The sequence below is a fragment of the Crinia signifera genome, chromosome 5, assembly GCF_055691185.1.
Source record: "Crinia signifera chromosome 5, ASM5569118v1, whole genome shotgun sequence".
Taxonomy (NCBI): domain Eukaryota; kingdom Metazoa; phylum Chordata; class Amphibia; order Anura; family Myobatrachidae; genus Crinia; species Crinia signifera.
Genome location: NC_139221.1, coordinates 91,774,620 through 91,799,943, shown reverse-complemented (window position 1 = coordinate 91,799,943; position 25,324 = coordinate 91,774,620). Strand labels below are relative to the sequence as shown.

Below are 25,324 nucleotides of genomic sequence, written 5' to 3'. Positions count from 1 at the left end.
TCTCGCTCCACGCCCTAGTGGATAGTAGGGCATGAAAAGGTCGGAGGCGCGTACCGCTGCGCTCGCCACGCTTCGGGTTCACGTTGATGGCGGGGTGGCGTCAACTACTTTTGGGGGGACATTTTTATGTTCAGGGGTGTTTTTGCCCCATTTCCCATTGTTCCCTATGATAATTTGGGGAAATTGATCCATTTAACATTGTTTCCTATGGTAAATCGCAGTCAACGCGGATCAATTGGGACATTTAACATTGGTCCCTATGTAAAATCGCGCTAATCGCGTCGGTCGCATCGCATGTCATTATAATGACATGCGATGTACCCGCGATGCCCGCGATGGGCGCCCAGATAGGAAACAAGTACCACAGGGCAACTTCAGCATAACTCCCACACATTTATTATGCAGTTCCGCATTATACAGTTATTTGAAGTCAGCGAGGAAACAACATAAAAGCACCAGGCTGTGTGTCTTTATACTGGTCATAGCAATCTACGGTGCTTTCCAATGTTTTCATTATCTTACAGTATAGGGGTCAGTCTATTATTTCTCATAAGACACAATAGACAGACAAACAAGGAATATCCAAAGTCACCAATTTCATTACACTAAAGATAGTATATGTAATACAAATCAATTTAGATGGCAATCTAACTAACCACTTGGTATTCTAACTGCATCAGAGGCGTAACCAAGGGGCAATGACATTACAATAATAACCATTTGTACACCCATCACTCAGGGAGCCGAGCAGCCATCTGTGACTCCCATCCCGGTTTAAATTAAACTAGGCTGCTGCCCAGGACTGCAGAATACGGATATTACATAAAAGGACAACAAATTATAGAAGGCTGTCACCCTTTATTATTATAAATTCACTCCATCCGTATTTTACAGCTTGCTGTCCTTTTCAAGTTAGAGCTCAACTTTTTTTGCAATCCCATTCACTCATTTACACACCGAACAGGATGACTAACAAGATATTAGGCAGATTAGGCAGATACAGTATTTTCAGAACAAATGCCAATTTCAACATGCCAACATCCATGATCTCACACTAATGTAATGATGCCCATGTACGGAATAAACTGCGTTTCCATTAGTGTGTCAGAAAGGGGGCATTCATTTTTGTATTTTATCTGATGAATACAAAATCTTCATGTGAAGGCCGGTACATTTAGGGGAACATACACACGGTCACAAACTGTATGTGTGAAGCAGTCTACAATAGGATGGATCCGGATATTCCTTACTGGATGCAGGCTTAAACCACTAATGTCTTGGGGGCTTTTTTTCTCCATCCCATGCAAAAATATTTGGTTTTGTAGGATGGGACAGAAAGGGTGGAGAGAGGATTTATGTGATGGCTAATGAATTAGCATAGGGCTGCATAGCATTTTTTGCCCAGACAGACTCTCTTAGCGATGTTGGGGAAAAATCTCTGAGATGAAAATCCCTCAGTGCATACAAACTGAGCAATTTTGCCCATCTAAACGATTTTTGCGGGGTGGACGGCTTCCCATAGCTAGAAGCTATGGAAAGCTGGTAATAGCAGATAAGTGGCGGCGGCCAGCAACGATACGGGAGCCTGCATCACCGCTCATCGCTGCCCCGTACACACTGGGTGGCTTTTGAGCTGAAAGCAGCTCAAATAGTAAAAATGAGCTGCTTTCAGCTCAAAATCACCCAGTGTGTATGGGCCTGAGGTAAATTTACAAAAGCTTATTAAATTGATTTGGTCTATCATTTTGTAGAATGTAATAGAGAAATTATAGGCAGGATTGGATTGGTTGATGTGGGCAACAACCCTCTTTTCATTCTATGAAACTTTAGAAACTGTACCCCTTATAGTTTGTGCCAATGTAATGAAAAGATTCAATTGCAAGAATAGGGTGCATGTACTTGAGACAGACCTAAGGGCATTTCTACAATGTCTCTGATCAGTCACAAGAACAGCCCCTAAAAGTAGAATGTGGTCGTTGTTCACTTACATATTAGCTAGGCATATGACCTGGGGCATCTTCGTATATACAGTATTACAGGTTTGATTTATGAATGATTCTTGCTGAAGATTTGAAAATATACATACGTTATATAGACGTGCGGTATCTCAATTCGGCTTTAAATGCAATCCCACTTAAATGTTCTAGACTATTACCTGTGAAAGCATTTGTGGCCTGAAAACCAGCTTCCTGCATACTGCTTTCCAGCAAAGGTGTATGTCCAACTTCAACCTGTCCTTACCGGAGTCAATGGATGGGCAGGAAACTGTCAGGTCACTTCCATTTTAGTCAGAGTCCAATGATTACTGTGTTTTCATTCATCCAGATATTCTAGTTTCAACCACAAGCCCCAAATGGCTGGTGGATCGGGGCAATTCAGTTTGTTAGCATAAAAAGTTTTAGGGTCGTTTACCCATCCAGCCAAAAATAGGTCGCCATGATGGTAAAGATAAAAACGGAGAGACTGATATTATAAAGGTGATGCAGGGTTATCCTTCCCCAGCAGAATTCCCATCAGTCCAGAGTTGCCTTTATCTTGCAGGGTTTGACTAGAGCTGGCTTCAGGCAGTATCTGGCCTTCACTCTGTGTAGAAGAAGCGTCAAGTCCCTCAGGCATGCAAACTAAGAGATGAGAAAAGAAATGTGGAGATTAGGTTACCCAATGGTCTCTGCCAACACTGAAGTGAACAAAAGCAAAGAAAGAAAACCCTCTGGAAATGATGGTCCACATTAGAACGGATTTTCAAAAGGTAAATATTATAATTTTGCTTAGATGCTAAGTGTGACCACACAGCACTTTGAAATGTAAATCTGATCATGGGCTTGGAGTTACATATCACCCCCTGAGCTCTGTTTATCTTTTCACTTCAAAGCCATAGTTACTAGAGATCGAAGGAACACTGAGGGAGAGGTGGGGGCGAAAGAACAACAGGACTCAAATTAAACACACAGATATGGAAGATGCAGGCCTCATTCCGATGGTTCTGTCAGGAGAGAACAGAGGTTCCCCTGGACACCCCACCTCCCTCTCACATAACAGTATACTGCCATTCAGGGAGCTTTAAAGACAAAATAAACACCATCAATGATGGAATAAAACATTATTACACTTTGTAACAAGCAAAAACAGTTTTGGTTGATAATTTATAGTGATGGCTACAAATAGAACATTTTGCACTAGATCTATTGGTAAGAGGAAAAAAAAATCACCACCTGCAACAGCCAAATTCACATTGATTAACATTTTTTCTATGGGGACAAAAACATATTAAAATTGAGAGAAATTTGCTAGAAGCTTTGGTTAAAAAAAAAAAACAAGTAGATTTCTGACCTGGTATTTACGCGCTAAATCACACCTGTTATTTTGGATGAGCGCTCTCTAGTAATGTAGAGGCAAAGATAATAATTACAGAAAACATTGCTTTTACTGGTTTTCAAAACACATTTCAGCAGCATCGCCAATCCTATTTCACCAGCAATTACTTGGTCTGTACAGAACAGAAAATAAAGCACACAGATTCCACACTGTGATTAGGAGGGAGAAAGCCACAGAAAATGCTATTGGGTAACTTTATAAACTTTCTCCTATTGAAAGACTTTTGATGATTTTGACACCTTTATCTGGTGGTGACAAGTCCAGAATAATTTCTGTTTTCTTCAATGAAAAATACGGCCTTATTATGAGGACTTTCAGGAAACTACTGTAGTCCAGGGTGCAAAGTACCATATATACTCGAGTATAAGCCTACTTTTTCAGACCATTTTTTTATGCTGAAAAAGCCTCTCCTCGACTTATACTCGAGTGATGGTCCCACTTGAGTCAATAAGTTTTCTGTTGTAAAATTAGGTGCCTCGGCTTATATTCGGGTCGACTTATACTCGAGTATATACGGTACTACATGCATTACAACTCAGTGGAGAAACACACTATAACCAGCCCACCACCCAGGTCTCACAGCAACTGCATACTGCATGGGCTGTCGTGGTAGTAATCATAAATATTTCTAAATATGAGCAGGATTATATTTCAGAGAATGTACCCACACCAAACATGTAGGTTACTATAGGAATACTGATTCCAATCTAAATATCAGTTGGTGACCAAATGAAGACACCTCTAATTGTGTGGCAACCAAAAGAAATTACATATTTCCTCCTACTGATTTTTTTTTTACTAGTGGAAATTTTTATTGACTGTTTTGCATTTCACATACAAAAAAAGACATTATCAGGTACATAGAGAAAATAATAAAGACGTGTGTCTCCACAATATACAATCTAGTGTACATAATAAAGATTTAAACAAAAGTTCTAATGTATTCATTTGCCATATTCACGTCTATAGAGGGTATAGTAATAGTAAGTGAATATCACACCACACTAAATAATGTAATAAAGGCAGTAATATCAACATAGTAACATAAAATACATCTTATCTGCAAAATAAGAAAGTATAAAAAGTTGTTATACCAGTGGGTCAAAGGCCAGATTAAAAGTATTCCATCTGTCCCATTTAGAAAATAGTGTATAAGTGTACCTCGTGACTGGTAAACAAATCTTTTGTGGCCCGAGGCCGCATTAAACAGAGCACGCCAATGATAAATGTTGGGAGAAGATGTAGTAAACCATTTTCTTGCTACAATAACTTTAGCTAGTGTGGTCAGTCATAATATATATTTTTATGTCATTGGAGGATGAGACTCCTCAAGGTCAAGACCAAATATACAAATGGCAGGTGTCAATGGCGGGAGAATCTGTTCTGTTAACAGCAGATCAGCCCATAAATCCCCCCAAAAAGCAAGTACTGTGGGCCGGATTCATAGCATATGCCAGAAGCCCGCATCACAGGCTCCACATCTGGGGCAGTTTGTACCCGGTCTAAGTCCTGCTCTATTAAGAACCACAGGGGTTCAGCAGGTACAGTGCAGGATATAGAAAAACACTTGTTGGTACTTAATACAGGGGGTAGTCAATTTAATCAAGCCCAATATCTATGTCCATTGAGTTTCGTCTAATGTACCCAAATTACATTCCCAATTAGCCCTAAGGCCATCGAGAGCATGAGAACTTGCATGAGAACTAAGAGCAGCATATATATTAAAGATCTGCCTTCTCTGGCCAAGATTTAGGACAAGTTCCTTTACCGGGGAGTTTAAGTTAAATGGTGGAGATTCACTAAATTGTGATTGCAGTGCATGGTGCAATTGAAAATAACTAAGAAAAACCCTATTTGAGACATTGAATGTGTCATAGAACTATTTGAAGGTTTTAAGGGTATTGTTTACATATAATTGAATTGAGGTGAGCCATGCCCTTATCCAAATATAATCTTCAGACAGAAGTATTAACTCCCTGAATGCAGTATTAAACCATAGAGGGGTGTCATTATCAATGTTCCTCCACTCATAATAGGAGTGAGATTGTCTCCAAACAAGTAAGGTTTGCCTAAGCATAGGTGGGAGACCCCCAGGAAGGGCACCAGACAGAAGAAAGTGCATGGGGGACAATGAAGGGCCCACCTGTTCAATAAAGAGAATGTAGGACTGCCCTGCCCCCCAATCCAAATGGAGATATGCATCAGCTGAGCAGCAAGATAGTCTATACGTAAATTAGGGAAGCCCAGACCTCAGTCACATTTAGCCACCCTGGGAGTCCCCCCCCCCCCCCTCCCCATATAAATGAGGAGAAAATATTATCAATTTTAGTAAAAACGGTCTTTGGAATATAAACAGGAGTGTGTTGCAGGAGGTATAACTATTTGGGTTGCATAACCATTTTAAGGAGATTAATAGCGCCAGTCACAGTAAGGGGAAGTTTCTTCAAAATATGAACCCTCTGCTGCAGATCCAGGTCTATATTATTTTTCACATATGCTTTAACATCTGCAGTGATCCAGACACCAAAATACTTAAAACGAAGGGTCCATTGGAGCAGGGATATAGTGAGCAGACTAGCAGGTATATTACCAGCTATGGGAAACATACTAGATTTATACCAGTTCACCAGCAGTCCCAAGAAGGTGCCAAATAAATTAACTGACTCAAGCATTGCCATTAAAGGGGAACCAGCATCTCTTAAAAAAGAGAAGCAGGTCATCTGCATGCAGTGCAATGACATCAATACAGCTACCAATTGGAATGCCCTTGATATCTGGATGATTCCTAATTATGCATGCTAAGGGATCAATTGCTAGGGCAAAACAAGCTGGTTCCACAGCCTAAGGGGGAAGTGGGAGGTAATATATCCCATTAATGTATAACCTGGCTTTTGGACAAGAGCATAGCAGCTGAATCCAACGTATAAAATGTGGGTCAAATGAAAATTTACGCAGGACCCCCCACAGATACTGTACGACGACTCCACCGAGTCAAAGGCCATCCAGAGACACCACCACTGCCTCCGACCTGGCTGCAGACCCCCCGCTGTAAATGACAGAATAGTCTGCACAAATTGTGAATGGTCGATTTACCGGGTATAAAGCCCATCTGGACTTCATGCACAATGTAGCAGTTACCAGAATAGCCTGCCGCCCTCAAAAGGGGCAGTGAAGCATTTAATTATAGCATTGACATTTTATTGGCTATATGAAACCATGCCCCCCTTAGGAAAAAACAAACACTTTTTGATATGCCTATGATATTTTATCCCATTGAAGCATGCTGGTAGCATAGCCTGATCCCACATGTCAGGACACATGCAAAAGTTCATAAAGCATAGTTCCAGCTCTCCATGAATATCCGGGAGATCCACGAAACTCCGGACACTCCCAAATGGCTGAAAATAGGCAAGCCTCTGGAGGACTCTTGCTTTTGCCAACTTCCCAAGAGAAGTTAGCAGTTTGGGAGGCTTGATGACTAGATTTGCACCACCATGGCCCCATCCACTTCTTCACAATGCCAGCAATAGTTGCTGTCAATTATGGGGGCAGCACTATAATGATGCAATCACAGCATCACACTCCAAAAGCACCACCCAACATGCTGCATTTCTACTCGCATCCCACCAGGCATCACTTAAAACCTTTGATTTACCATACAATGAACTTGGCGGTTCAGGTGGTTGGTGTCATATTTTTCTTTAAATCGCTTCATCATGGTCCTGCTTTGCTATGCTGAAAGGGCTATGATAATGCAATGTCAGCACCGACCACTCCATACTCTCACACTACTCCCCCTACTTCTTTTCTGCTCACACACACACACACACACACACACACACTATCCTCCCACATGGTTGCCTTTACCTGGAGGTGTACAGCTAGGATCTTAACAGCTATGACCTGAATGCTATTCCTTTAAGTTGATATGTGAACAACAAATTCATTGAAGGCTAAAATGAAGGAATAACTGTAGTAACACTAAATTAATGCATATCAATCATCAAGCCAACACTCAAAAAAAAAATATTCTTGATTGAAACTTCTCATAGCAACGAGGTAAGTGTTTTAATTCTAGAAAGGAGAATATCTCTTTGGAATTTACATATTCTCTAAATTTTTATGGTTTTTACACCTGTTTCCTCTAACAATCCAAAATAGACAGGTAGGTTCAGTGACTTCTGAAAAAAACACCCTAGTGTGTTTCCATGTGATAGGGAATAAGAGAATATAGGCCACTGTTTACTAAACCTTGTAGAGAAATAAAGAGTACAGAGATAGGAAGTATCGGCCAATAAGCTCCTGTCATTTTCCAAACACAGCATGTAACACCTTGAAAAAGCTCCCCAGTGGAGTGAAACGCGTTGGTGGTTAAAAGTGACTGACTGTACTTGGCAAAAGTCCAGAAACGCAGCAGAGAATCCCAGCCTTGAATCTCTGAAGAAGATTATCATCACTGAGGACACCTTTCCTGGGTCGACACCAACACCCAGAGGCAACCCCTAAAATTCATCTGGCGGACACAATGAAGAGATGTCCGGATCTCCTGTACAGAACTGCCAGTGGGGCTCTACTTTGCTAATGTCCCTGGTTTAAATATACAAGCAAGGATAATCAAGAAAAGGACCCTGAACCCACAAAAAGAGCTCAGATAAATCGGCTGTTTCATCATATAAGGTACCGTATGGACTTACAAATACCAACAGCTCAGTCACTATACTCAATCGGACCCCCCCTTTTTCACTTACCCCCCCCCCCCCTTATGTTTTAAGGTTTTCAATGGTCAAATTTGACCTCTACTACTGAATAGTTTATATTGCTTACAATTTTAAATTTTATGACTAAAAATTATTTCAATGGTACTTGAAATGTTTAAGTATTAATTTCGTTTAATATTGGTTTCTAGCGCAGTCCTTTCCTCTTTATTTACAGCATGTAACACGGCAGATACGAGTGGATTGGCTGGTACTTTGTCTCTTACCAAGGTTTAGTAAAAAAAAAAAAAAAAAAACACAGATTGTAAGCTCCTCACAGGAATGATGAGAATGACTATTCACTGTATAGTTTTGTGCAATGCGTACATTATATATCTTCTGGTTAATACATTTATTCCTGACTTATGTATAGTAACTGTGGTGTCAAAATCCTTTTCGAACAGAAACAAGAAGCATTACGTCAGGGTACAGTACTGAACAATTTATGACAGGCAATAACATGATCATGGGTATAGCATGTTTGTGTGTTTTATCTGTATATTTCTATCTCTATATTGAATTGATATAGTAAAACTCTTTTTATTATAATTTAATAAAAAAGTGATATTTTAATACATTAACACACCATCAGAGTAATTTCATATATACATACCCTAGGATCTTTTGATTGAGTGCCCCCTTCCCCCCCCCCCCCCCCCAAAAAAGGAGAGTCTACTGTTCTACTTGTATAGTTAAAGTAAACCACCCCATAGGTAAGGTGTACTTATATGTAGTGCACAGAAAGCAGTCAATTTTATTAGTGGAATTACTTTAGTGGATTGAAATATCTATATCTACAGTATACAGTAGGAGCAAGTTTCATCCTTGCTCTTTTGGTCATGGCTAGCCATGGCTATTCTATTGTTCTCAGCTGCAATACAATACGCATTGCAGCTGAGAACAATAGAATAGCCATGGCCAAATGAGCAAAGATGAAACTTGCTCCTACTGTATGTCCCAGATCATTAGTGCCCCACGTATTTATTGTTGTTCCCCTTTAATTGAACCCCACATGCACACTTGGGGTGGAGGCTGGGGGATAATTAGCACGCATGCACATTCCCCAGACGCCATGGCTATATGCTTCACTTCTGCTTACGATTAATACTTGCCAGTTAGCTATTGCTTCTATAATTGCTATCTATCCATTCATCCATCCATAAATTGATTGAGTTAGTACTATTATTCAGATTGTTAATACTTTTGTGACCAAGATCTAAAGAGTGTAATGCAATTATCACTGTTAAAATGTACAGGAGAAGTAATAAAGTAACAAAACAACCCCCCCCCCCCCCCAAAAAAAAAACAAACAAACAAACAAACAAAAAAAAACATTGTATTAATACGAAATATAAAATTATAATTTTTAGAGTAATACTTGCATGTTAATTCAGGTATTTGTATTCTATGAGCACAGGTCTCTACATTTATCTTCTATATAGAACAGAATGGAAGACAGACGATTCCTTTGGGCCATATAAGCACACGGTACCCTACTATAGATTATTCAGTGTGTCTTGCTTGATGAAAGCCTGCACTGTCATTTAAAAGGGTTACACTCTGAAAATGTATGGAAGGACATAGAAGGCTGGAAAGCCAGGAAAAGATAAACGACTTTAATCCAAGCACTGAAGCATAACTGACGTGAGCATAGCCTACATGTACAATATCGGCCACAAACAAAGGACAGGAGATATGACTTTCCACAATTCACAATTGGATGACATTTAAAGCAACAACTGTATACCAGTGTCAAACTATACACAGCCATGTCTGAACTTTAGATCAGCACTTCTAAAACTAAATCTAGAAAGAACCTTTCTATGCTGAGAAAATGCCTTCATACTGCATGACTAAAACTCCCAGTATGCTCAGCGGCAGCTACCATATTTATACCTGGAAAATACAAAGCAAAATATTTAGGATTCATAGTATTTATGACAGGCAGCATCTGCAGCCAAAATACATATTTAAAAAATAAAATATTATTAGTGCAGGGAGACCCACCAATTTTCCTAAACACTTGATGTGTGATGGGGGACTATTAAGAATACCTGGGGGTCCTCAGCCGCGGCCTCCTCGCTGACGGGACACAAAAGCCTCACACAGGTTCTTAGGATTACAGAGTACGAGACGACAACTCAACCTGGACACTAACTCCTGTTGACTAACTGCCGCAATTGTAACATTATTGACACTGCTATGTTTATCTTAGTAACAACTGGATTCAAGTATATATGTTTTAAGCTTACAACCTTATGTACCATACGATGTCTTACTTACGGTGTACATGTTAAACAATATTTTTGTCAAATTTATTGCAAGGTGAAAGTACACTTAAAACTATTTATAAAAAAAAAATATTGCTTCAAGGAGATTGCAACTAATTAGAGTCTTTATAGATAGAAACTGAAGGAGTCTAGAAAGGGTGATGATCTTGTGTTTCCTGCGCACCCCCTTGCTGCCTGGGTCAGAAAACTTCCTGGTGTCTTCCCACAAGGCACCGAAAAACTGAAATAGGAGGGTAGATGGAAGTGACCTTTGGCTCACTGGGTGTAGGGATTTCTTCCAATTAATGGTGGAGTAGGTTGGTTGGAATCCAAAATATATTTATTGAGACACAAAATTGATAAAAAACAATAACAATAACATCAAAAAATCCTTCCTCACCCAGCTAGAGAGGTGGAGCCAAGGATGGCAAAGACAGAGTGCTCCTAGGGGTGCACCCTGTAGGCTCCACAGGCTTTAGACTGGGTAGTATTAGGCACAGAGTGAGCATCAAATATAGTGAATACAAATTTATAAGTCCTTCTCACCCAGCTGAGGAAATGGAGCCAGGATGGTAGGTTGACAGGGGGTCCAGAAACGAGGGCTCACCCTGTCGGCTCCACAAGCTTAAGCTGGGTAATGGTCCTCCGTGGTAAGCTGCAATCCTGTAGGGCCAACAAATTTGTATTCACTATATTTGATGCTCACTCTGTGCCTAATACTACCCAGTCTAAAGCCTGTGGAGCCTACAGGGTGCACCCCTAGGAGCACTCTGTCTTTGCCATCCTTGGCTCCACCTCTCTAGCTGGGTGAGGAAGGATTTTTTGATGTTATTGTTATTGTTTTTTATCAATTTTGTGTCTCAATAAATATATTTTGGATTCCAACCAACCTACTCCACCATTAATTGGAAGAAATCCCTACACCCAGTGCGCCAAAGGTCACTTCCATCTACCCTCCTATTTCAGAAACTGAAGGAGGCTGACTGTGATTAACGATATCATTCAGTAATGTCATCGGGTTCCCCTGCTGTGCATGCAGTCCCTGACAATAATGTCATAATGAGTTGCATGCACAGATGACAGGGAAGGGCTACTGAACGATCACTTTTAAAAACTTGTCTTGGGTGTATGGGGCTGTAGACTGGGCTTATCGCCTTTCCCAGATGCCAACTGCCTAGGATCTGGTCTGACGTGGTCACATCAGATGCGCCAACGCCAAGCTGGGCTTAATAGAGGTATACAATAACTATTTAAGCCCGATTCAATATAATTTTATAAACAAATTTGCATATTTAAAAAATTTTTTTATACAGAATCAGTTTTAGCCCTTTGCATGCCAAAGGAATTTGTCAAAATAGCCAAGCAAACAAATTAATTATAATGACCTGTAATATTTATCTTATGTAGGAAATATAAAAAAAATCTGTTTACACAACATTTTTTATTTGAATTTATATAATAAATATGAGCAACGCTGGCAATTTTAGCGGATATTTTGTGCATCTCTCACAGAGATGTTGGCACTCAAATGGTTAATTAGCTATTATTTCAAAAAATTGATTAAAAAAAAAGGGATAGTTTTTAGAAAAATAATGGTTACATGGAAGAATTTGACTGTATATACTGATGTGTCCTCATACATGTATCCTCAATACGCCACGCAGCATGAAATGCCTGGCACAAGTGAGTCGTCAAGGCATGCACAGCTCTGCTAGTGCCTGGAGTATTTAAAAAATAATAATAATTTGATATATTAATTTTGTATATTGTGTCCACACAGATATACAAGTGTCATAAAATTCATCAGAGCAGTTTCTTCATGTGTCCTAGTAGCATTGTGTTGTGAAAAAATGCATTTACGACAACAAAGACAATAAAATGCCAGACTCCACCAGAAGCTCATAGAACCCATCTAGTCAGCCCCTCTTGTTTTTTACCTTTAGGTAACTTCAAAAGTTCAAAACCTATTTTTAGCATTAGTTGTTTTGTTTTGTAAGGACATACTTATGCCGGACCCAAGCAGTTAAGTTGTTGAGCACCTGCATTACTGGAGATGCACCATTGCTTTTCATGCTGAATATGCTTATGGATTCAAGCATAAAAACACAAGGAAGATTGTGATATGAAGTTTTGTATGTACTGGTTACAGTAACATTCATAACATGTTAGATTAACAACAATGTTGGACAAGAGTACACTATAATAAAGAAACAAGACGTGGCAAATAAAGGCCCAGCACCCCCTATTGTCCATCTAGCATAGCTTCTCAAAGAGTACATGACCTGCTGCTGTTCCTATAATCAAAACATTCAAAAGTTATAGCTTGCTGTAAGTAGACATTTTATAAAGATGGTAATCAAATCCTCACAGTTGGATACTACTGTAATTGAAGAAGACCTTGTTCGTGTAGATATATAAAGAAATGCTTCATGTCAATGTTTTTAGTTCTTTGGTTACCTCATTCTGTCTGTGGTGGAAGAATAGCTCTTTGGTTGTCTTCAGAGACCGGTCTCAGTTCTGTGCGTTGTTCCAGGTTGGATAACCATGTCTGAGCTATATAACATCTTTACTTTGATGCATCACTGCAACATTCTGCCTCTGTTGAAGAAAGTGATAAAGATGATTGATTTTTGCTAATCCAACCGATTGATCCTCTATGGTAGATGTTCTCAAACCCAGTCCTCAGGACCGCACACAAAGTATGACCTGAAAAACATTAACCATCATTTGATGATACACTGTGCACTTGCCGGGAGACCTGGTACTGTATATAGAATACACATAAAAGATCAGTGTCTAGTTATCAGCAGTCTCTAAACCCAACCTGCACTAATATATCTGGTCAGGTTGCATTTTTTATTCACTGGACGCTTTAGTTGAGAGTTTTTGTGTTCCTTTGGTAGTATTTCAATGAATTCTTCTACTCAGATTGTCAGGGCCAAATTAACAATGTGGTGGGCGGAGCTGCAGCTCAAGACCCCCCATGAATATGGGCCCACACCACCAAGGAGATAATTTTCCTGTACCATCAACGGCCACCCGAAGCTATGCTCCCATCTCCCTTCTGTCCCAAGACAACATCTGAGTCCCAACCAGAGTTAATTAAAAACTCCTCCTTGTGTTGAATAGTATGCCAAGACCTGCCCCTTCCTGTGCGCCATGACACTACTGGGTGGCACCATTGACAAACTGTGGCTTACTGAAGAGGCACCGCTGAAAGGCATAAGAAGGTTTGTGTGGCCGTTCAGAGCTTCCTCACAATATTTTCATCTAAAAATATGCATATGAAAAAGGATGATACAGAGCAGCACCTGATTGGCTCCGTGGCAAAGAGGATCACTGATACACAGGATCCAGCCCCTTGCGGAGTCAATCACTGACTGAAGTCACAAAGCAATCAGAGAAAAGGAGAAAAAGCCATCTAGACTTATAGGAAGCAGGCAAATAAGTCAAAAGTTGAAAGGATCGTCAAGTACTTAATATTTCGTTCTGGTGTCTAGGAGATTGGTAGTAAAGAAAATATCTGACATGCGCCAGTTTGAATTTGTAACAAATCCCATTATGGCTTCCTGATAATGAGAAGCCATAATGGCTTCTCTTTGCAAAATCATAATGTAAATCACATTAAACAATTAACTGAATATGTGATTCATTCATTTCTGTGTTTATATTTGTCAATGATCAGGTTTTACACCCTTTGATTGTAATTTCTTACTGCTGTGAATAGCAAAAATAGGAAATTAGAATTTGAGCAGATGTGGTAATATCCATATGCAGGGGGCTCTGAAAGTAACTATGATGTGTTAGGAGTAAAGTGATCACATTAGGGTCACTATACTGATCTATTGGGACCTTATACAATGTTTATGGAAAACACGAATGGGGCACACAATCGCAGCCTGGGCGAAATCTCTACCTCCAAATGGGTGTCACCCACACCTGGAATGGGATAGGATAGAAAAGGTGCGGAGAAAGCGTTTTCACCCTGGGCACCTATGAATAATCTTATCAAAATACAAACTTTATACATCCCTTCTGATGAGTAAGGATGGTGGTTTAAATCTTTGTTGCAATCCTTCATGAACTTGCATATAAAGGAAAACCAATGGGTGATGGAAATCTGGAGCAAGGTTCAAGTGTGATGTCCAAACGTATAGGGTGTCCAAATGGGCAAAGGTGGCTGGTAAGAAGGCATAACTTGTTTCCCAGCTTCCTCAGGAACAAGTGACACCCTATACGCTTGGATGTTCAACTTTGACATTTCTCCAGATTTCAGCTTGGAGCAATCTGCTCCAGACCAACAGCAGAGTTTCCGCTGCATTTAGCTGCAAGCCTCGCTGTTTGGTGGCCACACAAGCCGTTTCCACGTCGCTGTAAAAACGGCTTGTGCATGGGGGTGTGTTGAATACTGACCATTGAAGCTCTGCTCGCTGTCACAGCTCACAAAAAGCATTGAATATACCACACAGAGAATGGACAATTCTTTTACCAGCTTCTGTTGGCAGTGCGACACACAATATTTTACTCAGCACTCGTCATAAAAGCTATTGACAAGTTTTCTATGACGGGATTCAATACAGGGTGAATCAACACAAATATGCTGTCCTCTCTTACTGCCGATAACCCATTTATACCCATCATTTATACATTGTCCAAGATCCACAAGCAACTGGACAATCCCCCTGGTAGACCGATAATTTTGGCCAAGGGTTCATTGCTCCAGCCACCTGCTACCACTGTTGACCAGTTTTATTTAACCAATTTCACGTAATATTAACAGCTACAGTATATCAGGGACACAGGTGACTTCTTAGCTAAATGAAGAGAAATTCACTATGTAGCATTGGATGTCTGGTTTGCGACACTTGATGTACAATCCCTGCACACTATAATTCCACATGTACATGGTATTGATGAACTGTGCAGTAATCTGACTGGTTTCACAAGCTACCACCTACAGTTTCTTGTTTCTTTGGTAGAAAGGATTCACGAAGATTTTTTTTATGTACTATATCTATCACACACACACACACACACACACACACACACACTTCCAGGCTGATGGGAAGTCACAAGATAGAAGAAGTACAAAACGTATGGTACATGTTAGTACATATGACCATACATCTAACACAGGGATCCTCAAACTATTTTGCTCTGGGACCCCATCAGACAATAAAAATAAATGCAGGACCACAGCAAGTGACTGCAGAAGGTCATCACATCACATACATGGCAGCACTGTGGAGGCACAACATGATGTGAGGAGTCTAAAATAACAGACAATGCAACAGATCAATTAGACTCCCTGAATCACTGACAGATTATAAAAGTCATCAGCCTGATAGTCAGCAACATGGAGTCGCGACCCCATGCTCAGAAGGTCAGGACCCACTTTGTGGTCAGGACCCACAGTTTGAGAACCGCTTACATATCAAGACAGATCTATACGAAAAACTGCTCATCAGTTCTGATCCAGCCCTCCATATGGATAGAGTTCCACCACTGATGAGAGAAGATCTAATCTAAAACAATTATGAATGCATTCTGACAACCAGTGTCTGGAGTTGATTCATGGTTGGGGAGTGGTAAAGTAGGGGGCTTTACATGTAGCACCTGCATTATTTGTAGGTCGATGTTATGTGGCACAACCTATACGCATTGGCAAAATAGAACCAAAATCAAGATCAGATTCAAACTCCTAAGTACTATGGACCAAGTTGTCTACTTTTGGACCTGCCCATGTGGACTTTATTATATCAGGATAAATTTCTGGGTATTTCCAAGTAAGGATGGGCAATCATCGTGCTTCCATCCGGGCAGCACTAACGTCTGGACTGTCTGACAAATGGCACATGGCTATCAAGTCTCCTCTCTAGAATGTATGATCAGCAATTATATACCCAAGAAGAAAAGTGGGGTAACTGTGAATTGGATCTTAAGAAGTTTGAAGCTTGCCTTATTTTATGAATTTAATACAATTGATCCGAATGGACTAAATGAGAATAATTTGTTTAACATTTTTTTTTTACATTGACAAAGTCCAATGACGAAACGCGTTGGGGCGTTTCCATCTGATGCTGAGATCACTGGCCTTTCACCTGTTTCGTGCTGGTACTATCTGCTGTTTCCCGCTGTGAATGATTGGTCCCCGCTGCCGTTACATCTGAGCCGGAGTGACCGCCGCTGTTGATACATTCAAGTCGGTGTGACTGGAGTCCCCAGTGCCCGCCCCGCTACCTGCCGAGAGAACTGCTGTTGCATCTACATCTGTGTTGGATCGACTGGTGTCCCCAGTGCCTGCACTGCGACGCGCTCTAGTAGCGGTGAATATGTTACAGCTTCATGCGGTTAAATATTTCATGTCATGTATGTGAGCCTTCTTTTACCGATTTTCAGTAAATATCTGATAAACTATTGCTCACGCTGTGCGCTCCTTCTTTTTCTGTTTCCATATATATATATATATATATATATATATATATATATATATATATATATATATATATATATATATATATATATATATATATACACACTGTATATATATAGTAATAAATAAACTATTAATGAGCTCTACAGTGAAATGTATCCCCTGTATCCCACCTCTGCATACTTTATTGCTTGAGAAAAAAAAAAGGTCAAAAGAGATAATGTCACTTATATTTAATTTATTCGGCAACATGCAGATATGTGAAGGGGGCTTAAATCTTGGCGTAAACAATGTGAATCCTTGAATCCATGCTGCTTTGTGTCAGGCTGATGGTGTTGTAGTAATGGTGTGGGGTAGGTTGTGTTCATACACATTAGACCCCTCAGAGCCAGCTAAACATAATTGTCGGAATGATTTTTGAAAACCACTGAACTAGCCAAACAGTTAACATTCCAGATCACCTGGCAGGTGCACTGTGTATAACCACCTGCCACATTTTAAAAGTCACACCACAGGAGTTTGAGAACCTGGGCCGTTGGGTGCCGGAAAATCGGTGGTCTACCTCTATTTAATATCTGTACTAGTAAAGATTTTACTAAAGAAATAGCTATATCAGCAAATTACGCTGAAAGGGTTAATAAAACTTAAATTTGAAAACAATAAAATAAAAATGTTACAAAAACAATAACAAATAATGATGCCCTTGCTCAGTAGGCAGAAAGTTAATCCAATAAGGATTTTTTTTCTGTTCTAGTACCATTAACTAATTTACAACAACTGAATCATAGGCAAGTGTCAGATTCAGTCTGCAGAAGAATAAAGTATGTGTTAATTTCTGTTTTAGTGCGGTTTGGCTTCACTGAGCATCAACACACTCAGGCTGTGGAAGGCTTTCAGGGAAATCTTAAACATATTGTGATAAACGGGTAAACTAGGACCTTTGGGCAGATCATCCACCATAGATGTCATTATGTGTTACTTTACAATGTCAGTATGCTCAGAGAGATTTATAGGTTTTCAACGAGGAATAATACAAGCAGCTACTACATTAACAGCACGTGCACACAATGCTTTCTAGGAATGTCTCGCTGCAGTCAGCCTCTGAATGTCTGAGCAGTTTAGCACAGCAGAGATAGATCTTGGATTTACCTAGCTTGTAACAAATTTGCATAAGTATAATATAAAAACATAACAGCATTTCTTCCTTTTTAACAGCTCAAAAAAGCTACAATTATAAAGCACCAGCACATAATGCAGTGCTGTAATTTGAAGGGTTCGCAATACAAATAAACATACGATTACACAAAATATAAGGAAAAGATGTGAAAATGTGCTAGGTGCTCCTGGGAGGTGTCAGTCACATGAAGATGCTCTGTCTTATGTTACGGGTGTGTTGTAAATGTATGGCTGAACGGGATTGGTTTGAAATCCCGGGAGTTGGAATCACGACGCCGAAATCCCGACAATGGGGGGGGGGGGGGACGTGGATCGCCCCCCCTTGAGGGCACGGTGACACGCTACGCTCGGCATACTAATTTATTCTTCCTCTATGGGTGTCGTGGACACTCACAGAGGGACAAAGTGCCAGGATTTTGGCGGTCGGGATTCCTGAACTGGCTGCAAACTCACACGAGTACTCGCTCACATTATAGGCCATACTGTGTGACGGAGGAAGCTAAACCTAGGAATGGCGGGCAGTCTTACAGCAAACAAAGATGCTCAACATCAGCGTCTCAATCCTTGCAGTCCTGACACTATTATACACCAGGAGAAGCAATGATGCTAGTATCAACATAAAGTCGCAGATGCAACTATGGGAAAAAAATAACGCAAAAGCGGTCGCAGCAGAACGCAACTCAGAATCAGCTGCAATAATGCTCTCAATACGGTATTTAAGATTTGGAAGAGAACTACCTAAAATGTTTGTTGTATTTTTTGCTTGTCCTTGTGTTTGAAGTGTTATTTTCAAATTGCTTATGCAAGAGTATAGAGAAAGGACAATTATTCTGCATAATCTATGCTTTTGTGACCTGGACAGAAATATTGAGATTTTATTTTCCAGGACATTTCTTATACTTAAGAGCAGTTGCAGCACAGGGGCTGCAGAGCAGTCTAAAGGTGCGTACACACCAGGACGACAAGGGTCCGATCCCATCAATCTACATCCAATTCCGACCGATTGGATGTAGATAGTGTGGTGATTGGGCCCTTTTTTGTGGACCGATACCGATGCGTGGTCCCGCGGGTCGGTCGGTTGGTTGTTATTCAGATCCTACCCGCAGCAGGTAGGATCTGGAAACGACCATACTCCCGGGTGCGGGTCGCCATCAGATCGGACCGGGTCGGAAGAAACACTGACGACCCGCTCACATCGTACATCGTGAGTGGGTCGTCCTGGTGTGTACCCGGCATTACTCTTCCAGAGGTAAGCCCAATAACACTGTTCCTCCAAATGCAACATCATATTACTGGGAGTATGTAGGAATGGTAAGCTCAATATTCAGACACATCAGTGCTGTATCTGCCCACCCCAGATTCACCATCAACTAGCCAATGGGAGCCAACCGAAAATCATTGGGTGTAACATTTAGAAGTTGCTAGTAATATTAACTAGCATATAGTATAAACCTTAGGACCTTAAACCCATCTGTTCAGTTTACCTTGTTTCTAAAGTGGATACATACAGTAACTGTATTCTCAGAGATGGCATTAAGAGGTTACAAGTGTCCTGCAAATGTATTTTGCAATGTCTGTGGATTTAGAAGGAGAAGAGCAAAAAAAGTACCCGATCCAAGCATCTTTTAAGATGTGAGAGGCCAGGGGCGGATTGAGATTGAGTCGGTTAAAGGGGCATTAACAGCAATCAGGGGTGGGTGGGTGGAACACTCCCTCCTAATAGGCCTATTTCTGAGCTAGACACTTGTGTCTTTTGCTGCAGATGCACCAGTGACTGTATTCTAATGTAACATTAGTCCTCCCTGGTGTGCATCCATGTGTCCAAAAGGGCAAGAACGCAGATGCCAACTTTCAGAACATAACAGTCGCCAAAACATCAACACTACTGGAGCTGTCAGAGAGGTATCTGGATGTGATGGATGTAGACAAGCCGTTGAAGCTAGAGGGTGAGGATGGGTCAAGGTTGGGTTTTATAAGAATTGGTGAGACAAGAGCATGTTTAAATGGGGATAGAACAATGCCATTTGGAGAGTGATTGGTTGAAGAGGTTACAAATGAGGGAGAGGCTATGGAAGTGGTGAGAAAGGATGAGGTCCAGATGCCAAGAGGAGTGTGGAGAATATGAGGATAATGTCCGCTCTCACTACTAAGCACTAGCTAGTTCTCACTAACTGTAAAGCAGTTGTCTGCTTTAATTGGCAGAGTTGTTGCATTAATATAAATATGGATAATCTGGTGCAATTTCTGAACAGTTATTTCACAGCATTAACTGCACCCCATTTATTATAGCACTCCACTGCGAGCAGCCTGCTGCCACTTTTACCTGGCCCACATTACCAGCATACACCTCTAAGCTCCCTGACCTTAGTAGGAATGCAGTCTGGTGCAGGACATGCAGGTAGAAGGTACAATAGCAGAGCCAAACACAAGTAAGAAACACAGAATTTGATATCAGATAAGCCCTTGGCCCCTCTAGTCTGCTAGATAGATAGATAGAAAGAAAGATAGATGTGCCAACAAAGAGCTGCTGGGTCTGTACAATATATACAGTAGGCATGTCATGTGGCATCAAGCATGTATGATGTCCATATACGAACCAACAGAATCTTAACATTTAACACTGTTCTAGTTCATTGATGAAAAGACAAATTGTTATTGCCATGGTGACCTGCAAGGTAACATTTAAGGAGACCTCCAAAATCAACCATAATCCTAATCACTCTTGGCTGAGGTGGACAGATGCCAAAGGAGGGCCCAGAGGCACCAAACAGGTATTATGGGGAGCCGGGCGCTCTGAAAACACAAATCCTGGAATCACTGCAGCCGGATGACACCAGCCCAGCAGAAGGGGCAAGGGACTGGGCAAGTGGAAATTTACTCAATATTCCGGTGGGCCAATACGCCCCTGTATAAGGCACATAAAGCATATTTCAGCATGTCTGTTGGGAATAAAGACAAAACCCTGGGCACCTCATTTTGCCTGCAAAATAACTAGAAGGTAAGATGGACAATACTGCCATTTTATTTTTTTGTGAAGAACTCTGGCACAATGTGGTGCAGGATGTCTCTCCAAGTCCATATTCAAGCTCATGTTGAGAAACTCAAGGAGAACATGAGAGTGTACTCAGATGAGTAGGGCAATGCACTTCCACCAGGATATACTAGAGTTTGGGCGCTGGTACCAAGACAGTATAATGAAAACATAATGGGAGAGGACATCTGGGGGCTTCTTCGTGTATGTGATGTACAGTATAGTCGTAAATCTCGAAAAGCTACTCGCTTCTAACTCTGTGCCGTTCGTACAACTTTATATGGTAAATTTCATACAGACGTTTATTTTTTTTCTCCCATTGGTTAATGAAAGTATTACACTGTGCCTTTTCTGACAAACAGTATTTTACAGTTTATCAACAGTATAAGTGCAGTCTATTATATTAGGTATCTTTTACATTAATCCTGTAAGTGAAGTTCATAACCAAACCAGGCCATGTGTAAACCTAAACCTGATAACTACAATTAATTTCTTATTGCTGCTACTCGTGTGTTACATAGTAGTTAAGGCTAAATACAGACATGCATCCATCGAGTTCAACCATTGGTTAGAGCATATGATCTATTTGCTGCATCCCTTTGTACAAGTTGTTTATTTTAGACAATTTATGATTATTGCTTGTACCCCTGGATGATTTTACCTAATAGATGTTTGTACCACCTTATTTTATATTTATTTATTGTGTCTGCCGACACCACCTCTCCAGGAAGAGAGATCCACAAATTAACTACCCTGACCATAAAAAGTTTTTCCTTCTAAGGGTACAAAATCTTCTATCCTCTAGTCTAAACGAATGCCCACATGTCCTAGAGTCCTTCCTCAAAGCTAAAAGGTGCCTGATAGTTCCTTTTACTGGCCCCTGATATATTTGTACAGGTTTAGCATGTCTCCCTTTAAATGTCTTTTTTTCCCAGCGTAAACAAGCCCAATTTGTACAACCCAACCCTTTTATCAGCTTTGATGCTCTTCTCTGGACTTTTTCCAGTTATATGATGTCCTTTTTGTAGTGTGGGGCCCAGAATTGTACTAAATATGCTAGATTTGGTCTAACCAATGCCTTGTAAAGTAACAAACTATATTTTAGTCCCTAGCCTCCATACCTGTATTTATACAGTCTAATATCCTGTTGGCCTTATTTGTTGCTACATGACATTGAGCACTACACCCCAGTTTATTGTCAATTTGAACTCCTAGATCCTTTTCCAATTCTAATTTACCCAATTCCACCCTGCTTAGATTATAAAACTCGGTGCCTTACATTTAAGTGTAAAAAAATATCCTACAAAGCAGTCATACTGTATACCAAAGGGATTTAGAATTGAGGTGTGAAAGTGAGGGCCCTGCTTGCAATCATACAATGTAACACACACTGTACAATGATCCATCTTGATTTTCCAAAACATTTTCCACCCTGCAAGAGGACCTGAATTTTCATTCAATATATAATTGAAGTCAAAGCAGCTACTTTAATTTACTAACCTGTTTGGTTATCCCATAGCGCTCAGTGTTAATTTCAGAGAAAACAAGCCCTATCATTACATGTTGCATGATCTGATAGGACTATCAAATCTGCACTTATTAATCAGGACTACAGGAAAACAGATGTCTGCCAACAAGTATATCAAAGAGAAATTTGATACACGGCCACAGAACAGCCATTCCATGATAATGACCACTGATTTCTGTCAACCAAATCCATGTTCAATCAAACAATTAGGTTGAAAGGCTCCATCAGAATGTGCCAATCAACTCAGCCAGTAGTTTATTTTTCTCCTAGATCTTTACGAATGGTTTGCTGTCAACCGCCACCAGCATTGTCAACCAATCAATGATCTTACATAACAGGCTACTAGTAACAGAGTACAAAGTGTTGCAGTCTATTGGCAGCTACAAGGAACTGCCAGCTTATCGAGGTCTACTGAACAGAGAGCAGGCTTTTTCCCCTCTGCTCTGTACAGAATTCTGTCAATCCATGTTGACTGGGTTGAGCAACTTCAAGTAAATTCTTTTTGTTTCACAGCCCACCCACAGTCCAAACTAATTTTCTATTGTACTCTGTCACGAGCAGAGTTTTAGTCGCATGCAATTTAAAAAGCAGGTGGCTGCTGAAACCAAATTAATCAATTTCCCACTGTGCATAAGCCCTATTACTGCAGTTTAAAAGAAAATCATTAAAATATGCAGACAAATCCTAATAGAGTTGGAGAGAAAGAGTGAGGAAAAGAACAGAGGAATCCGGCCTAGTGTGCTCACCGTACAATTGCTGGCTGGATGGACATTAATTAAAATGTTTTCTGTGGAGGTATCTCCCTATCTCCGAGCACATTACATATCGGTGGTGGTGGCGGCGGCTGAATTTCTGCAGAACATCAAGTGAATGAATTCAATCTGCTATGGGTGGTTTATCAGAATAAGTCTTTTCAAAGTAAGTTTTTTTGTATTCTGTTCCAATAAAAAGTACTCAGGGAACGGGAAATCCTAGCTACAGGATTTGCTTACTGAATAAAAGAAATTTGCATTGAAAGACCGTGGCTAGAGAAAGCAATCCTGCATTCTGCTTCAGAATGCCAGGCTTCTCACTATTAGAGCTGTGACAAATCTCAGCTACACAAAGTGAAATTGCACAATAAACACTAGAATTAAGGGGGGGAAATTTCATTTATTTTCAAATGATAAGATGTGTACAAGTTAGTAGCTCTGCATCCTATTTTATACCCAAGAAGGTAAGTACTATACAAGAGGATATAAAAAACAATAACAAAACAAAGAAAGGCATAAAAGAAACATAAGGAAGAATTCCTTGCCAGAACGGCCTTACATAGTTATTAGCTTTATGGGAAAAGCATCAAAATTTGTAATCACTTATTGCATGTGTCATTCGTAGGTCTTCATTCTGAGCAAGGCTTGCATGGTGTTTCAGCAGGGCTTATTAGGTAGACTGATACAGGATGGATATTAGAAGGACAACAGTCCCAAGAGATCATATGTAGGGATGCCAATCCCGGGCATTTTTTCAATCCCGGGATCCAGGATTGAAAAATGCTTAATCCCGGGATTCTCGGGATCCCGGGATTGGCATCCCTAATACAGTTCTGCTCCACACATAACCACCCCCACACCGGCCGACCCGCACATTTACTTACATTAGCGGGCGGCTGGCCGGCCGCGAGTGGGTTCGGAGGTGCACGGTGCCTCCAGGCTCGTGCACCTTCTTAGCAGCCAGCCAGGCCGCAGGCCGGAAAGGATGCGGGTGGGCAGAGGCAGGCGGGCGACGTGCGGAGGAGACTGGAAGGGGGCGTGCACAGCAGAAGGCTTGAAATCACTGACTTTTTTAGGCCAAATCCCAGGATCCCGCCGATCCCAGGATTGGCCACCCTAATCATATGGTATTCTCTAGTGAACTTCACAGAGCATCCCCACTGCCCCATCAGTAGAGAATGATGTGCCCCTCTTTGTGAAATGTTATTTAAGCAGAAGCAGCATAAACAACCAACAAGACAGTAACTGAAGAACAAATGTAACAGTTAACAAAAGACTGTAAAATGTTATACTTTATATTATTGGTTGGCTGCTACCATGACATCATTATGGTTACTTGTCAGACTAGTCTCGTTCAATGGTCATTGTGTTTGATCACTACAGAAAATGGAAAGTGCTGAGGGTCTTAATTGTTGAGATGAGGCCAGCGAACTAGTTACATGGATACCAATCCATTTTTAGATGTAAAACTTCAAAGTGCATTTGGTGGTCCACATTCTGTATTTCTAAAAAGACTAGTAAGTCTGCTCAAAGCAAATGCTACGAAAATGAGTCTGCTACCTTGTGATTGCCTCTGCATGCCACACCCCAGTGCCCCAAATACATAGCACACCAAACCCAGAGAACCCAAAGTATGGCAATCTATATAAATCAAACAGTTATTTGTACTGTACAGGGAGGCAAAAAGTTGCTGTCAATGCATCTCTTACCTAGGCTGAGATCTGAGATGGACAGACCAGGCTCATAGGGGGTTATTCTGATTCACTTGGAAAGGCACAATCACTTTAAATGGACAAAACCATGTACAAACCCCCCCCCCCCCCAATCTAATTCTCTCTGCACATGTTACATCAGCCCCACCTACAGTACATATGGTTTTTGTCCATTAGAGAGGGATTGTGCCTTTTCGAGTGAATCAGAATAACCCCCATCATCTCTTCATAGGTAGGCTTGTACACTATTTCCATTTAGGCGGACAATGCGGTTCCAACCTGCCCAGGGGGAT

General features: G+C 40.7%; 1 protein-coding gene across 3 annotated transcripts in view; it reads right to left on the bottom strand.

Moving 5' to 3' along the window:
* The window catches only part of LDLRAD4 (low density lipoprotein receptor class A domain containing 4), a 356,202-nt gene that overhangs the window by 223,920 nt on the left and 106,958 nt on the right, over positions 1-25,324 (bottom strand). For all 3 annotated transcript variants that reach the window (XM_083187703.1, XM_083187702.1, XM_083187704.1), the window contains 2 exons: positions 12,857-12,997; positions 2,156-2,621 (listed from right to left, as the gene is read on the bottom strand). In XM_083187703.1, the coding sequence (XP_083043829.1) occupies positions 2,156-2,195 (40 nt within the window). In that variant the 5' untranslated portion in view covers positions 2,196-2,621; positions 12,857-12,997. The remainder of the gene's footprint in view (positions 1-2,155; positions 2,622-12,856; positions 12,998-25,324) is intronic.